The 18,584-nt window shown below is 39.9% G+C and overlaps 1 protein-coding gene across 1 annotated transcript in view; it reads right to left on the bottom strand.

The window, feature by feature from the left end:
- Positions 1 to 17,202, bottom strand: part of DHX32 (DEAH-box helicase 32 (putative)) — a 47,895-nt gene extending 30,693 nt beyond the window's left edge. The window contains exons 1-2 of the mRNA XM_006143896.3: positions 16,643 to 17,202; positions 4,256 to 4,449 (exon numbers count right to left, since the gene is read on the bottom strand). Of these exons, the coding sequence (XP_006143958.1) occupies positions 4,256 to 4,449; positions 16,643 to 16,924 (476 nt within the window). The 5' untranslated portion in view covers positions 16,925 to 17,202. The remainder of the gene's footprint in view (positions 1 to 4,255; positions 4,450 to 16,642) is intronic.
- Between the last annotated feature and the right edge of the window lie 1,382 nt (positions 17,203 to 18,584).

Here is an 18,584-nt window from a genome sequence, read left to right as displayed (position 1 = left end):
AGAGAGGGAGAGAGAGAGAGAGACAGGGAGAATGCACTCCCCATGGGGCACGGGCACATCGCAATACCCTCTCCGCCATAACTCCCTCCTTTTGGGACCCTGGGTATGCATAGACACACGCCCAGAATGTTTCTTAAGCCACTGGATCCATGACTCAAACCATGTGGTCAGCCATATGGGATATAGCCATCAGAGGCTTGCCCAAAGCATTGCTTTTTATTTTGTTTATTTATTTATTTATTTTTGAGAGAGGTTTTTGCTATAGGGTGCATGTGCTCACCAGAGAAACAGAGAGACAGGGAGACAGAAAGTGAGAAATCACTTTCTGGATGGTCTTGCTGTGACCTCTTCTCCTCCATTCTCTTCTTGGGATTTTGGGCAAGCACACACATACGCCCGGCATGAGTTTTAAGCCACCAGGTCTGGGACTCGAACTGTGGTTGATTATGTGGGAGTACAGCAACATAACCATTATGCCATCTGCTGGTCCCAGTACTGATCATATAGAAAAGTAATGCTGCGCATAATGCAGAGGCAAGGCATATGCTATGTAATACATCTAAGCTTAATTGAAAAGAGAAGGTGGTGAGGCATTTAAAATTCTATTAGACTCTGCAAGCAAGGGCTGGCCTTCCAGATGATTATGTAATACTAAGGAAATCACAAGGCTCAGTATGAAAACATACTATGCAAACCTTCATTTTTTTAACATAACACAAAGATACATATCTTTATGTTAATAAGATACCGTGTGTACAATATTTTAAAAAGTGTCATTACTAATAATTGTGTAAAAAATATAGCTGCACTGGCAAGGTTTCAGGAAATGCCATTTATATTTTAGATTCCTAAGACTAAATTTCTCAAAGTTCAGATCATAATAAAATACTTAAAAGTTTTACTAATATTAATATTTCCTTGATTTTGACCTGAATAAAAATTTAAGAACTTTTCAGTTTTCAAAACTGAAAAGATCAATATTTGAAAACTATATATCACGTCTTCAAGATGCTTTGATTATGTAGTTAAGAAAGAATATTTTCGGTATATAATATAGGTATCTACTGCTTAAAAAAAAGCCAGAAAAGAGCATAAAGAAGAAGTAAACTGTTACAACAGTTTCCAAAAACAAGTATGGGCATAAAGACAGTTTTACTAAATGTCTACCATTTGTCTGATAGATTAGGTACTAAGAGATGACAAAGAAAAAAGGACAGTATCAAATAGAGAACATTACTATCTATAATCAATAATTAATCTTAAATCCTGTGACTTAAATAGCTAGTCAATTTGAGCCTATTCAAAATTATGGCTAGCACACTTTTCCTGGAAAATAAATCTGGTTCTATCATTACAAAGTTATAAATAACTGTAATTATAAAAATAGCTACTATGTACATTAACTATGTTTCAGTTTTATATATATGTTTGTGTGCATATGTATATATATATGTATGTGTATATATATATTTTTAAGAGACGTTTTTGCTATACAGCATGTGCGCTTGCCAGAAAGAGACAGAAAGTGAGAAATCACCCTCCGGGGGGATGGCCACGCTGCAATCCCTTCTCCTCCATTTTCCTCTCGGGATCTTGGGCACGCACGCACACATGACTGGCGTGAGTTTAAGCCACCAGGTCCGGGACTTGAACTGCAGTCGACTACGTGAGGGTCTAGCAACATAACCACTATGCCATCTGCTGGTCCCTTGGTTATATATATTAACTCATTTAGTCTTCATAATAATCCTCTGGGTAGGATTTTTTTTTCCCTTTTTTTTTGTTATAGAGAGAGACAGAGAGAGGGAAAGGGAGAAATCACCCCGCCCCTCCGGGGGGGACGACTACACCACAATCCCTTCTCCATTTCCCCTCTTGGGATTTTGGGCACACATGCACATGTACCCAGCATGTTTTTCAAGCTACCGGGTGTGAGACTCAGACCTTGAAGTCTACCATGTGGGATCAGTCACTTTAACCACTATGCCACTTGCTGGCCTGAGAATACTCTTTTTATAGACACATAACCTCCTCTTCAGAGCACAGAATACCATGGAGAAAACAAGGTATTACTTCCTTTTACTATAATTTTGGCCTTTTCTCTGTAAATCAAGGCCTGTTTACACAATTCAGCAGAATACCTGCTAACTCTACACTGGTTTTGGGGAAATGTCATGGTGGAAAAGAAGGTATAACATCCCAGCAACAAGAGCAACTGTAAAGACAGACAGATGATGAGAGGACCAGGCAGCCCCGCAGAGGCAGAAAGAAGCAGAACCATCAGTGGCCAAAATAGGCCACCAATGTCTAGCTCTCCTCAAACTTGTCCTCAGCCCCATCATACTGTAAGGTGCTGTCTATATTACAAAAGAAATGCTACATGTGTATATTGGGTCCTCGGAAAACGTCATGATGTATTTTTCTATGCAAAGATGTATCATGACTTTTCTGGCAACCCAATAGATCAGAATTAAATATGCTTTATTATAAATTATAGTCCTTTCTTTGACTATCAGAATTAAATGCTCAGGGTTTTTATCACCAAACATCCCCATAAAAGCCAAGTTCAGGGGATTAGCAGGTGGCATGGTGATTAAGGCACTAGATACCCCCATGGCCAACTGCAGTTCGAGTCTGAGATCTGGAGGCTTGCTTTCTCACTTTCTTTTTCTCTGTCTCTCTGTCTCTCTCTCTGGAGCACATATGCCCTATAACAAATTTAAAATAATAATAAAATTAAATATTTCTTTAAAAAAAGTTTTAAAAAGCCAAGTCCAATACGTGATAGATGTTTAAAAGGTGAGGCTAAGGGCCAGCCTACTGTGGTGGTTAAGGCGACAAGATCCCATAAAACTGACTATGTAGTTTGAGTCCTGGACCTGGAAGATTAAAAAGCATACCAGGTGTGAGTGTGTATGTGCCTAAACTCCCAAGAGGACGAAAGAGAAGGGACTTCCATGTGGCCATCCCCCCCTTGGGGTGCTTTCTCATTTTCTCCCCCCAGCCCATCTTCTGCCATGTGGGATCCAGTACCTTAACCTCCATGCCACCTGCTGGCCCCAGATCTGAAGATCCTTTGATCTGAAGATTCCCTATGATTTGACACTAGTCTGAAGACTAATGTCTTTTATTTCTGAAGATAATCATTTCAGGGAAAGCAGCTTAATACACACCAAATTAATCACATCTTAGTGGGAAAAAGAACTGTACGAGTGTCTGCAGCAGCTGACTGGGACAGGGAAATCCTCCTTCCTTTCCCTGTCAAATTCACTGAACGTCCTTGGTAGGACGAGCAGGTCAAATACGCCTGAGGGGTACGCCTGATACACCACAGCAAAGCTTCCAGGGGTGTGTATGGCAGGCCGGTATACCGGCCAGAGGGGTCCTAGATATGCATCTGGTCCTGGGATATCTCCACAGTTCAGAGTGACCAGGCAGCACATGCAGGAGCTGAAGTCTGTGAGATGGTCATTCCCGGATGCGAGCAGCTTTGGTCATTGTCATGTGGTCCCACACACTCTCACGTTCTCTGAAACTGCATGAGAAGCACTGACCCAGAGCAGTGATTTTTCCAATCTTCTCACTTCCTTTTCCTCTTTCTTGTCCCCTCTTTTTCTTTTCTCTTTGTTCGTATAAAGCTCTTGGAACCCTCTCTTCAAAGGAAATCTTATTATGAAGTTAAATATAAAGAAGAAAACCCGTAACTTGTACTAGCCACAGGTTCCATGGAACTTGCAAGATTCAAAAATATATAGGTTTAAAAGACACTGATCTAAACTGCCATGGTGGAGATTGATACCTAAGTTTTATAGAAGCCCAGCAGAGATTTTTCTAATTTATACTCCTGGAAGGTCAGGAAAGCCTTCCTGGAGCTGGTGACCCTTAAACTGAGTCTTAAGTGACAGCGAGGAATTAGTGAAGCCCACAAGAGGACCAGAGATTCCAAACACAGGGAATGAAAAACATAAAGGAACAGAAATGTGGAAGCCAAACAAACAGGTTGTAACTTTTTCAGAAGATCATGGGGAGTCATGAAGAAGTCGAAACAGGATATCTGATGATACCAGTGTGGGTAAACAGCTGGTGCATGTCAGGCTGGTGAAGAGACACCAAGTATTATTATACACCAGAGTATATAATAATAACATGTAGTAACGTGCTTAACATGTGGATGCAAGAATAATGTTTTTTTAGGACTGTGGAACTTGAGCCAAGAGTCATTAGTAGGGAGCAGATGAACCTCCCAAACACCAACCTCAGGATTGTTTCACTGGTACAGCAGTTTTCAAAAGGGATCACGTAGCCAACTTCATGACCAATGTTAACATCCATTTCGTCCGCTACCCGAAGGGCGAGCTGGACTGCGGTCTGCTTGTGGACCTGTGTGCATATCACGCCCCCGTGCTGGTAGTGGATGGAAAGGCAATATTCAGCACACCACTGAGGAACCTTTAATAGGGAAAAATGAGACAGGATCAACTGCTAGGAAAACCAAAAGACAAGGGATAGTTCTATCTTATTGCAGGTTCACCTTACACATGAATTTTTGTTCACTAGTAAATCATCCGTGTGGTGCATTGCATTTTATTAGTGACACTGAACGCTCAGTATTATGCACGTTTTTTTTTTTTTCTTTTTTCTTTTTGGAGAGACTTTTGCTATAGGGTGCACGTGCTCACCAGAAAGACAGAGTGACAGAAAATAAGAAATCACCACGCCCCTCCCCCGAGAGGGGATGGACATGCCACAATCCCTCCTCCTCCATTCTCCTCTCCAGATCTTGGGCACACATGCACACACACCTGTTGTGAGTTTAGGGCACCAGGTGTGGGACTTGAACCATGGTTGACTACATGGGAGTCCAGCAACATAGTCATTATGCCATCTGCTGATCCCATGCATGGAGTTATTACTTGTAAATAAGTTAAGAATACACAGGAGTGGGACCAGCAGATGGTGTAATGGCTACCTCGTGGACTCCCACGTAGTTAACAGGGTTTGAGTCATGGACCTGGAGACTTAAACTTATGCCAGGTGCATGTGCATGTGTGTCTAAGACCCCGAAAGGAGAATGAGAAGGGACTGTAGGGTGGCTATCTCCCCTGTGAGGTGGTTTCTTGCTTTCTGCCTTTCTCTCTGGTGAGTGCACATACCCTTTAGCAAAAATCTCTCTAAAAAAAAGAAGAAACAGGAGTTAGCAAGGACTGTGAGTGTTTGACTCCCAGACAAGAAAAAAAAAAGACAGATAAAAATAAAGGGGGAATGAAAACAAATATTTTTAACTTTAGCTGTGTTTCTGAAGACTAATGCATTTATATATTACTAGTTTCTCTCTGGTTATAAGACAGTCTCATCAAAAATATAGCTTCAGATGCCAGCCAGTGGCATCATGGAATTAAGACACATAGCCATTACGCTAATTGCTGGTTCCCGCCTTCTGTTACTCTTAAATGAATCCATCCTGCCTATTCCATCCAATATCCACAGTCAATTGTGGCTATTTAAATTTAATTACCATAAATCCCTTACACTAGCCACATTTTAAGTGCTTAATGAATAGACACATGTGGCCAGTGGCTACTCTATTTGACATTATATAGATTATTTTCATCAGTGCAGTCAGTTCTATTAGATGTCATCGATTAAGACAGTGACTATCAATGGCTAACATTACATAAAAAGAGATAACCAAGCATAGCAGCTACTGATGGAAGTACAAAACACTGCCTCTGAAGTACCCATGAGAAAAAGGAAAATTCTGAGACCAGCAGTTAGTATAATGGCTATGTCACTGGACTCCCATGTGGTCAACTGTGGTTCAAGTCTCGGACCCGGTAGCTTTAACTCATGACGGGTGTGTATGCATGTGTGCCTAAAATCCCGAGAACAGAATGGAAGAGAAGGAACTGTGGCATGACCATCCCCCCTGGGGGGTTATTTCTCGCTTTCTGTTTTCCTGGTGAGCACACGCCCCCTATAGGGAAAACCTTTCAAAAAAAAAAAAAAAAAAAGGAAAAGAAAAAGGTCATTCCAAGAGTGTTTTTAAAAGAGTTAAGGTATTTAAAAGTCATAACATTTTTAATTATTTCAAGATCAGCAGTTTACTGGACTCATCATGGAATTCTTAGACTTTAATCCTCACTGTAATGTGAAAAATAAACACAATTAATGAAAAATTACAAGTAGCTCCAAAATGTATGATGCTGTTGACTGCAAATTCCCAATTATTAAAATGCAAATGCAGGGGCCAGGCAGCTGCATTTCAGTAAGGTGAATGGGCCCATGTGGGAAAGTCCTAGGTTCACATCCTAGGACCTCCCTCTATACACCAGCACATACATACATTCCTGTGATCTGGGCTGCAATCCCCAGTGTGAGGATCCTGTTGGGATGCCTCTCTATCTCTTTTTTTCTTTCATGAAATGAACTTTAAACAATTTTTTGCAAGGGCCAGCCAGTAGTGTAGCAGTTAGGCAGCTGAATCCTACATGGCCAGCTGCAAGGTTTGAGTCCCAGAGCGAATGGCTTGAAAACATGCCAGGCCTGTGTGCACATGTGCCCCAAATCCCAAGAGGAGAATGAAGGAGAAGGGACTGCAGTAAGACCAACCCCGACCCCCTACACTCAGACCCAGAGAGTGCTTTCTCACTTTCTCTCCCTCTCTTTCTCTGGCAAGGACAAGTACCCGATAGCAAAAACTAAAAAAAAAAAAAAAAAATTACTTCCTCTATTTTATGATAAGCATGTCACCCTTGTCAACAAGTTAAAAATTATCTACAATTATTTACTCAATGTTTACTTTTTTCTATGAAAAATGAAAGTTTAAAATACTGTACTCGGGCCAGCAGGTGGTGTAGTGGTTAAGGCACTGGACTGACTCCCATGTAGCCAACCCTGGTTGAGTCCCAGACCAATGACTTGAAACTCACACTGGGCGTGTATGTGTGGCTAGAATCAAGGCAAGGCTGAGAAAAAAAAAAACAAAAAAAAAAACAAAAAAAACCAGGCACTTAAAGCTCTGAAGTCAGGAATTATAAGCCTTGCTTACCACTAATTTGTTTTATGTAAATCATAATTTTTCTAAGCTTTAGTTTCCTTATCCATAAAATAAAAGGGTTGAATGGAAGAGAATTATCTTTCAAGTCTGAGCTTCTGTGTTATTGTGGCCACAAGGTTCACTGTGATCCCTGGGCATTCGACTCCATGGGGCATTCCCTAACCTTGGCAGGTATCATACTTCCTGTGCTTGTCCTTTCTATGTTCACCTTCATAGTTTCCCACTAGACTGAACTTTGTTTTTTGGGTTTTTATTAAGAGAGATTTTTGCTGTAGGGCACGTGTGTTGCCAGACAGAGAGAGACACAAAGCGAGAAATCATCCCCCAAGGGAACGGCCATGCCATAATCCCTTCTCCTCCATTCTCCACTTGGGCTTTTGGGCATGCATACACACACACCCGGCCTGAGTTTTAACCCGCCAGCTCTGGGACCTGTAATGTGGTCGACTACATGGGAGTCCAGTGACATAACCGTTACGCCATCTGCTGCTGGAGGGGTAAGGTCGCAAGAACGCCCGAGTACTTTGATTAGTTTACTTGCCACTGTGACCTCATCAGCCCATTTATGGGTATTGGCTCCTAGTAAGGGAGGGCTCTGGCTGGAGGATTCTAGCCAAAGGTCACTGCAACCATCTCCTTATTTTTTGATGGGTAATTACCTAAAGGCCATTCAGAGGCCAATTTAACATTTCTTTTATCTTTTATTTTAAAAAGGTGAGGTGAGGGTGAGACAAGAGATTATGGGTGACGGTCAGTCTTTTGGAGCTGCTTTAAGCTTAGAAAGGGTGATGGGGGAGTGTGGGTCGTCTGAGACAGACATGTATACTGTACTTTCTGGAGCAACAAGATGTTTTCACCCTGTTTTGGGGCCAACTGTTGGACGGTGTTGCAGATAAAGCAGTTTAGCATTTTTAGGAGTGGAGGTCCTGCAGAAACTAAGATACGAGATACAGCGGGGGCAACCAGAGGAAGGAGGAAGGCAGCACTGTTCTTCCAGAAAGAGGCAGACGTCCCTTTTCCTGCTAGGAGAAGGTCTAGGCCTCTTTGTTTCTGCATTCCTTCTACCTGGTCTTAAATCTATAAGAGATTTTGGGATATTTCCTCTAAGCTTTGTCGAAGATAGGAGGAAAGAGTTTTAAAGCAGTGAAGAGGTGAAGCCCAAGGTGCATATCCCAGGCCAGTCAGTAGGTAAGCACAGGTAGGTAGAGGAGTCACCATAGAAGACCAGGATAGTACTAAAAAGGCAGATTGAAATATGAAGAGAGAAGAGGTGTTTCAGGACTTGATTTCTACCCTCTGGTTCTATTCTTAAACTCCTAGGATGTTTGTCAAAGTAGACCCAGTGAGAGATTGGATCTACACTTGCTTCTAAGCACTTTTATAAAAAGGTAATAATTCAAAACATGGAACTCTCGAGTAATCAGCGTTTTTACTCTTTTGAGCTTAAAGACAGTTTCACGGACAGTACTCTGATGACAGTGAGCACTGATTTACACAGCTAGAACTATTGCTAAAATTACACTATCCAGCCTTCAAGAACATTTAGATATACTCAGTTTGGCTATTATTCTAAGGTCTAGAATATCTATTTTCAAACTCTAGAATTATACATGATTCCTATGATTATGGGTCATGTTCCCAAGCTTATGATTTTTTTTACTGTATTTCATTTGTTTTTGCCTATTCATATAAAGAAACTATAGGATAAGTTTATTATAATATATTTAAATGGTATAAATATCAGAAAATCCTGAAAGTACATAAATATACCAATCTAACAGTCTTCATTTTTCTCTTTTTTTCCCCTTCTCCACAATAGGATGGATTATTTAGCCTGTGAGGCAAAGAAATCAATTTAGAAATGGGAACAGTCATTCTAAATATCAATTAAAATAACCAGTGGAAGACTGAACGTGTATATATTGTATTTCCTGTAGGGACATTTGCTTACATGGCCAAATTAACAGTTGAGCTGAAGTCACAACTAATTTAGAGAGCTCTTTGGAAGATATTTGCCCCTAGTATTTAGAAAATATTACTCTGGGACCAGTCCCACAGCCTAAGGGAGCCAGATCCCACATAGCTGACCAAGTGGTTTGAATCTTATGACTAGCAGCTTCAAAAACACATCAGGCACATGCATGTGCATGTCCAAAATCCCATCAGAATGGAGAAATGATTGTAAGGTGACTATACCCAACTGGGGTGCTATCTCCATTTTTCTCTCTGGCTCTCTCTGACAAGCACATGTGCCCTCTCATAGTTAATAAAAAATTAATAACAATTTTTAAAAAGGAAAGAAAAGGATACTCATATTGCCACATTGGCACTATGAAAACTAGGAAAGCTTAAATAGTTGTACCTTCCTATGAATCATTTGGCTTTAGCTTCTTCCAGAGAAATAATAAATTTGGAGCTACTTTGTGATTTAAGTAGCCTGAGTATTTAGCAAAAGTTGTGCAATTGAAAAAAAAAAAAAAAGGAAATTACTCCTTCAACACATGGAAGAAAAAAACTCTATTTACAAAGCAATTTACCTGAGAGATTTGGCAATAGACAACACCTAAATTTATATGCTTGGTTTAGAAATTCTCCCTGACTTGAAATCAGTACTTGAAATATTTTCATCTGAGCTCATCTAATAATTGTTTCATATTCTCTCAACCCAATCTCTCAATTTTTTTTCCCATTAAATTCATGACAGAGCACATGCACTTGAGGAAAAGGGGAGGAAGCAGGCACCCTCCACCCTCTACCCTCCATAGATTCTGTTCACACCACAATCTCCTTCCTCCAGTCCTTTAGCTTGTCAAATCTTAGGCACTCTTTTGTGTACTGAGCATGTTTTAGGCTACCCAGACTGGGGATTTGAACCACATTTGTCATGTGGCTCCCACCTCTACAGTTTGGTATGCCACCATCTGGACCACTGTGGCTGGGTCACCATTGTTCTGTACTGTATGATATGCCAAATATGTTAAAACCTGAGCAGTGAGACTGTCTCCAAGTCTACCTCAATCAGACTCTGATGCCCACAAGGTAGGAAATCAGTGCTAGGGAGGATGACAAGAATGTGCATCCCTGGCCTCTTATCTCCTGCCTGAAAGAAAACCACTAGGACTATGGCCAATCTGCTGCTATGAGAGTAGGTAAGAGGAGTCTTCTAGGTAACCAAAATCTGACCTATATCAGGCCTTATCAACTTAAGTTATCAAGTGGGGTTCAAGTTGTACAAATTCAAAAGTGAAGCAAAGATGCTTCAATCTCGACTCTGGGAAGCATGCACAGAAGCAGAGCTGCTAGATTCTGGGGTCTTCATGGGGTTAGGGGGCTTCAGAGAGAGCTCCCAAAAGAACTGCAGCCAGATTCAGGTTAGAACCACAGAAGCAGCAGCAGCAGCATCAAGCACCTGTGCATGGTCTTAAAACTCCCACTATGGCAAGAGGACAGCCATGTGAGCTATATTAGTGTGGAACTTTGTGTTGTTTTCATCCACTGCTAGAGATTGTTTCATTTTGTCTGCCAGATATATGGTTAAATATGAATAAATGAAGACAGAACAAAAGAACTCTATGAAACACAATGCTACTACTTTTCTGCTAAACATGACACAGTCCTGAAGACTCCAACGCCCTCATTGTATCACTGATCCAACCACAAAGATCTTTTTTCTTTTCTTTTCTTCTCTTTTCTTTCTGTTTCTTTTATTTTTTAAAGATCAACAGAAAAACAGGCCAGAAGCCCAAAGGAGAGGTCACAGTTAGATACAGAGTAGTCCCAGAGGGGCTCGCCAGAGGAAGAGAGAAACAGAGACAGAGAGAGGGGAAGTGAAAAATCACCCCTTGGGAAGATGGCCATGCCGCATTCTCCTCTCGGGATTTGGGGTATGCACACACATGTGTCTGGTGTGATTTTCAATTCACTGGGCCCAGGTCTCAAACTGCAGTCCCCCATGTGGGAGTCCAGAGCCTTAACTCCACCTGCTGGCCCCCATCTATAAGGGTCTTATTCCTCTTTGACTTTCTTCTCTTAAGCCCACCAATCCTGCAGCTAGTACCAAGATCCCAATCATTGACTTGTATTTCGGTAGGAGCATCACAGAATCCATAAGTTGAAAGGAATAAAGACCATCAGTTCATCCAAAAGTATAAATTGCTTCAATGACATTCCTGCAAAGTGCCGATGGCTGAGCTAGCTCCTCAGGCAGCTCATGCTACTCGATGTGTAAGTAAGTCACAACACCGAGTCACTGAGGTGTGGAGTCCCTTTTGAATCAAATGTTGCACATTTCCAGATATCACAATTCACATATATCTTAGCTTTGAGTAGAATCTACCAGCAGAAAATGGTGGACAAGTTTATTCAGCAAACAGGGAAATTTTCTATCCCATATAGCTTCTTCATTTAAGTTAAATCTCAGTTATTTCATGATTACTCACCTTGCTGATCTACTCATCCATGGGAAATTTCAAAACAAAAGTTAGAGAAAGAACAGTAAACAAAACATAGTTCCCAATGTTTCACTCTTTCAGGATCTTTCATAAACTTGTCTGAAAAACCTTACTAGGAAAAGGCTCTAGAAACGTATGAGAAATGGTCTTTTTTTCCCCTAAAGCTATCACAAAATCACCTTTACAATATCTACACCACAGAAACGGAGATTCTAGAATCTTTGGAAGGCTTGGCTCTGAAGGCAGGCTTTTCTTTGAAAGATTCAAAACTCTGAGGAGTAAGAAAAGACCATGTTCTCTTCATTTGAGAACTGTTTTAACTTCACTTACTTTGGAAATACATACTGCCTTCTCACGTAAGAGAAAACAAGAATAATCTATAAAAATTACTAAGATGTTAAAAATAAGAGAACACATTGCTAGGTATTAATATAACACATTATATATGATACCAATTCTTGCCCTTAAAGATTATAAACTCTAAAAGAAAGCTCAATGAAAATTGAGCACTCCTAATTCAAAAATCCAAAAAATAAAATATCCCAAAATCTGAAATGTTTTGAGTGCTGCCATGATGCCACACTTCACCCCATGTGACAGGTCAGTCAAATACTCCAATATAAAACATTATATAAAATTACCTCAGGCTATATGTATAAGATACATACAAAACATAACAAATTCTGTTTTTTTAAAGAATTATTTACTTAATTTTATCTAGTCATTCATTTATTTTAATTTGACAAGAGGGAGACACAGAAAGAGAGGAAAAGTAAGAAAGCAAGCTGCCAGGTCTGAGACTTGAACCATGATCAGCCATGTGAGAGTGTCCAGCACCTTAACTACCACGTCACCTGCTGGCCCCAAGACATAACAAATTCTGTGTTTAGACTTGGGTCCTGTCCCCAAGATATCGTTATATACATGCAAATATTCCAAAATCTGAAAACAAACAAATGAGATTAAACAAATAAATAAAAATTCAAAACATTTCTGGACTCAAGCATTTTGGAGAAGGAATATTCAACCTATATGCATGTGTGTGTGTGTGTGTGTGTGTGTGTGTGTGTGTGTGTGTGTGAGTGTGTGTAGGCTAGCAACTGTAAAACTAACTTATGAGTATTTTAAGACTGAACAAGTTAGAAAGGATATCATGAGACTGACCCAATACTGCAGCAGTTAAGCACTGTGTGGAGAAATCTGAATCCCATATGGCTGACTGCAGTTCAAATCATGCCTACGGTGGCTTGAAAAACAAGCTGGGTGCATGTGCACCTGTAGACAGGATTCTGACTAGTGAAAGGAATGAAGGAAACAGGATTGCCACATGACCAGGCCTCATTATAGGGCACTTTCTTTTGCTCTCTCTCTTTTTAAGAATTATTTTATTGAACTTTATTTATATATTTATTTTAATTTGACTGCAGAGGGACAGAGTAAGAAAAGAAGCAATTTTGTAGACTGGCATAGGGAACATACTATTGGGTTGCTGGAAAAGTCATGATGCATTTTTGCATAGAAAAATACACCATGACTTTTCCAGTGTCCCAGTTGATGAATCCTGGAATGTCTTACTGTATCAGTAAGCAAAAAAGTGCTCAAAAATGATGAGGACATATCAAAAGGACACAGAAATCATCATGAGGGTGTTCCCACTGACTATATCAGAGTAATAACATTACTGGGCTGAGTAATAAATAATAAGCCATAGAATAAGAATTTATGAATCAATATTGACAGAAATAAATGAACAAGAATGAAGAAAAGAAAGTTCAGTCTTATAGAATTCCAAATAATGAATGTAGAAGGCATGTCAGATTAGAAACATCACCATTTTGAGAGCAGCAGATGGCATAATGGTTATACCACTGGTTGACTACAGTTTTTTTTTTTTTTTTTTTTTTGAGAGGTTTTTCGCTATAGGGCGCATGCGCTCGCCAGACAGACAGAGAGAGATATAAAGACAGAAAGCAAGAAATCACCACCCAGGGGGGATGGTCACGCTGCAATCCCTTTTCCTCCATTCTCCTCTCGGGATCTTGGGAACACACACACGCACACGCACCCGGCATGAGTTTTAAGCCACCGAGTCCGGGACGCGAACCGCAGTCGACTACATGGGAGTCCAGCGACATAGCCATTATGCTAACTGCTGGTTCCCTCGACTACAGTTTGAATCCCAGATCTGATGGTTTGAAACTTAGGCCAAATGCGTGTGTGCACATGTGTGCCCAAAATCCCATTAAGAGAATGGAGGAAAAGAAACTGCAGCATGGCCATCCCCCTGGGGTGTGATTTCTCTTTCTGTCTCTCTGTTTCTCCAGTGAGAAAATGTGCCCTATGGGAAAAAAAATCTCTGAAAAAAAAGAAAAATCACCATTTGGTTACCAACAATGCACTAATTCAGAAGAATCACCAAAGGATGCTAACATTAGTGGGTGAATGTATGATGTAAAACATACTCTATACAGTCTTACCGTCCCTAACTATGCAGTGTTGGGGTTCAGGACAGACCACCCCAACATATGACTACAGACCAGAATATGCCACTGCAAAATATGCCTTTTGTTATATTGACTATTTTGAGAAACTGCAGACACAGGATTAGCTCTGAAATGTTGCCCTGTTTAAGAAAATCCACATTTATGTAGGAAATTTCCATTTGTAAAGGTTCCCACCACCCCCCCACCCCCGCCCAAGAAAGGGATAACTAACTAAATGGAGAAGATACCACTTCAATCTGCATAACAAATCTTAACTTTGCTCACGATGATTTTTCCTGGCCATCTCATTTTTAACTAGGCTTTTCCCCACAGCATTTTTACTTTATTTCAGACAATAATAGTACTTATGCCTGAAATTTAAATATCTTCTTTGGGATCTATCCTAGAGACTATTCATTTCCCTAGGTAGCATCCATGTTTACATGAGGTATAATGTTAATAAACTTCTGTTTGTTTTTCTTCTGTTAATCTGTCTTTTGTTACAGTTAGCCCCAGTTAAGAATTGTGAAGGATAGAGAAAATTATTTATTCTCTCCTACACTACCCTGTAAATTATTGTTTTTTGTTTGTTTCTTTCTTTCTTTGTTTTTAACTGAGATATCAATAGGCTAGGGCAGCTCCAGCACTTTAAATTCCAGTGTAAGCAAACCAAAGCCCAATATGAACAGTAAAACTGTTACCAAACTCAGGACCAGCAATTAGCGTAATGGCTATGTCGCTGGATTCCCATGTAGTCAACTGTGGTCCGAGCCCCGGACCCAGTGACTTAAACTCATGCCTGGCACATGTGCGTGCGTGCCCAAGATCCCAAGAGGAGAATGGAGGAGAAGGGATTGAGGCGTGGCCATCATCCCTGGGGGTGATTTCTTGCTTTCTGTTTCTCTCTCTCTTTCTGGCGAATGCAAGCACTCTATAACAAAAACCTCTCAAAAATAAAAAATAAAAAAATAACGTTACTGAACTCAAATCAGGTTTGCTCACTCAAGCGCTATAAAACCAAACCACAGGCACATGGTGTGATGAAGCAAAGTACAGCTTTATTACAAAGCACAAAGCAAGGAGAGCAGGCAGCTCAAACTGAAAAGACCCGGTCTCCCCGAGATGTTCCCCACATGCGTTTTTAAGGGCAAAATTAGGGACAGAGATCGCGGGCGCATCATCAGTTCAGTGATTGGTTCAAAAGGGCATGATCATCTTGTGGAGCTACTCTTGATTGGTGAGGCCTTTATTAATCAAATGTCTGTTCATGTTTCTGGAGTAATTCAGCCTGGGGTCTTTTGGGCTCACAGCCAGCACTTTCCATCCTACAAAACATCTTACATATTGAAATAAAAACCTTATTTTTCTAATAAGTGAGAGTTTTGGAGGTCAAATGGCCCTTATTCGTGGTCAATGTTGTTTCCGGATCATAACTAAAGTCTGAAGACTTACTCTTTACTCTGGGCCATTACAATGTAAATGGACCTTGCATTACAAGAACCTTAGAAAATATACTTTACTTTTAGTTCAACCCTTATTAATTCTCAGTTTGGGAAATTCTCACTTTTCCTCTAACAGAAGGGGAAATTGAAGACCCATCCCTCTTGTGGGGGTCCCTGCTTAATTTCAAAACTAGACTTTACCAATCAGAAACCATCAAATATTCTTTAAGTAGACAGTTTTCACTCTAACCAATGAACTATCTTTTCTTTGTCTTTCCTCCACATGCAGCCTATTAAAACTTGCTGCCCATTAGTTCCAATAGCTCATTAAACCTCTTTGGCTTCTTAGTGTTGCCCAATTCATGAGTGCTCAAACTATTTGAAATTTTAGTATACCTAAATTTATCTCTCCTCTTTCTTTCATTTCTTTCTTTTCTTTTCTTTCTTTTTCTTTTTTTTTTCTTTTCTTTCTTTCTTTTCTTTTTTTTTTTTTTTTTTTTTTTGCTCTAGGGTGTATGTGTTCCTCCATTCTCCTATTGGGATTTTAGACACAGAAGCACGTGCTCAGCGTGTTTTTCAGGCTGCAAGGTCAGGGACTCAAATTGTGTAGTCAGCCATGTAGGATCCAGTGCCTTAACCATCACACCACCTTCTGGCCCAATCTCTTAACAACCCTAGTTCTTTCCTCTGTGTTAGACCTCAAAGTGCATGGCCTGAGGTCCCAAGACAACATTTGGTCTCTCAGTTATTTCTTATAGTAAAAAAATAATAAAAATTATTATTTTTGAATTCTGACAGCTTAGCTACCTTTGCCAACAAGCACATCCATGCATCTTGATCAGACCATGGGGCAGGTAAACATAGCAGTCAATCTCCAAATTTGTGGTGGGAAAGTAACATCACATCTTTTAAAATAGAATATGCACAATGAGATAATCTAATAGATTTTTTTCCCTACTCTTCAAGGGATGATTCAATACTGTACTAAATACCATTTTTACCTAAGAATTATTGTTCTTCAGCTGGTGTCTGCAAAATTAATAAGATCAGTCAGACAAGTTACTATTTATTCCTGAATTGCTATTGCTCTTTCTTGCTTTATATATTGTTATTAAAACAGAACACCATGCTGTAACGTATAATTATTTTAAGTAACAGTAGAAAAAAATACAAGGAATAAAACAAATTTTTTTTGTAGTGGTTACTTACCTGAGAGCTCTTGCCACATTTAGCATCTCCTGAAATGATCACAATTTGATTTTGAAGTAGATTCTCCATGAAGGAGTATTTTTCTTTCCATATTGGAAGATCTTCTCTTTCTTTTAGTAGTTTGTAATAACGTGATGAATATGGCAGTCCATCAAATGGGTTAAGTTCCAAATCCTCACAGGCCAAAACTCCTTCCTCATCCCCATCACTGGAATCAAGGGATTCAGGAAAATAGCGTTTTTCAGAGGAAGAGTTAGGACATTCCAGTTCTTCTTCTTCCATCTTGTCCAGTGGTGAGCTTAAACAACTGACATTCCACAGTGAGAAAGCTATCAATAACCCATTGCAAACAGAACTTAAAGGCCTTCTTATACAAACGCAGATGTTTCAATCTCGAAGACTCTAGGTCAATGTTTTAGCAAATTAAGTTTCTCAAGCCTGAGTCTGGTTTCTTCGTTGCTATGCTATCCACTGAACTGACTTACTTCAGCACTCTTCAGCATGTTAACTGAATGTCAATAAACAACACTAGAAAAAAACAAATAATAATATAAAAATCAGGAGTACATACAGGAAGTTAAATTGAAAAAGCATAGGCATTCAAAAGCATTTTTTTTTTTTTCTGTTCACTGGTAACTGACTAGTTTCTGCTGCCTATTTAAAAGACCAGGAATAATTAAAGTGGCTCTTAAAGTGTAGTGGGCTACAATTTTTTCCAGACTGGTTCAGAAAATGATTCCACATTAGGCTTGGTGCTCTCTGTCTGACCTTGATCACAGGCCTCAGCATCTTGCTTGCCTATGAATAGAAAACAACAGGGAGGCATGATTGTGATTGTGAGGCTACTCAACCACGTGTTCATCTAATCCCATGACAAAAGCAATACTGGGCTCTATAAAAGGGAAAAACTGTGAAAGCCTGGTGACTCCTCTCCTAACTTTGGCTAGAATAAAGTCTATTATTATTAAGAAATCCTCTAGTTTAAAGGAAAACTTTTTTTTTTTTTAACTTTTGCTTGTGCTAGTTTAGAAAGCCAAATGAGGGGAATAAACTACATTTTACATCGGAGGTTAGGCTAGCCTTTATTTTATTTATTTATTTATGTATGTATGTTTTCTTAGATTTTTGCTATAGGGCATGTGTGGTCACTGGAAAGAGAGAGAGTCAGAGAGACAGAAAGGGAGAAATCACACACACCCCGGGTGGGGTGGGGGATGGCCACATTGCAATCCATTCTCCCCTCAGGATTTTGGGCAGATATGCACACACACCCGGCATGAGTTTTAAACCACCACATCTAGGACTTGAACCACAGTCTACTACATGGGAGTGCAATGACACAACTATTATGCCATCTGCTGACCCCAAGGCTAGCTTTTATTAATAAAGTTTTTTGCTTAATTAAATCAGAAATCTGCAGCAAATTTCTTGAGATTCCTGGGTCTTTAGCCTAACATGTCAGATCCAGAGCTAATAAAAGACAGCTTTTAATTCAAATGAAGAATGAAATTATCCACAAAAGGTCAAGATTTACATCAGTAAATTATTCTCTACATTTCAGGTAAGGGAATCCTTGTTTCAATCACTGGTAATTAGAAAAGACAAAATAATCCATTCGGTAGTGCCATAAATAAGCCCCTTTTAACATTACCAAGTGAAAATTAAAACAATAGAAAATTCAAGTGAAAAAGAATAAACCATAAAATACAGTTAACAATACTTTCCCCTACATTCATGATAGAGTGCTTGTATATGCACGTAAGAGACCGCAAGCACCTCCAGCAGGGTCTAGAAGCACCCTAATTCCACTTCCTTAAATTCTCCATCCCATCAGGATCCTGGATGTGTGCTGGAATGCTGCCACTGGGATTTGACCCTAGCCAACCATGTGGGATCCAGCTTTCATTGCACAGTGCTTAACTTTTGTGCTATGGGGCTGGCC

Source organism: Tupaia chinensis, unplaced genomic scaffold (genome assembly GCF_000334495.1).
Source record: "Tupaia chinensis unplaced genomic scaffold, TupChi_1.0 Scaffold000113_1, whole genome shotgun sequence".
NCBI lineage: Eukaryota > Metazoa > Chordata > Mammalia > Scandentia > Tupaiidae > Tupaia > Tupaia belangeri.
Note: the sequence above shows the minus strand (reverse complement) of the source record. Positions and strands in the feature narration are given on the sequence as shown.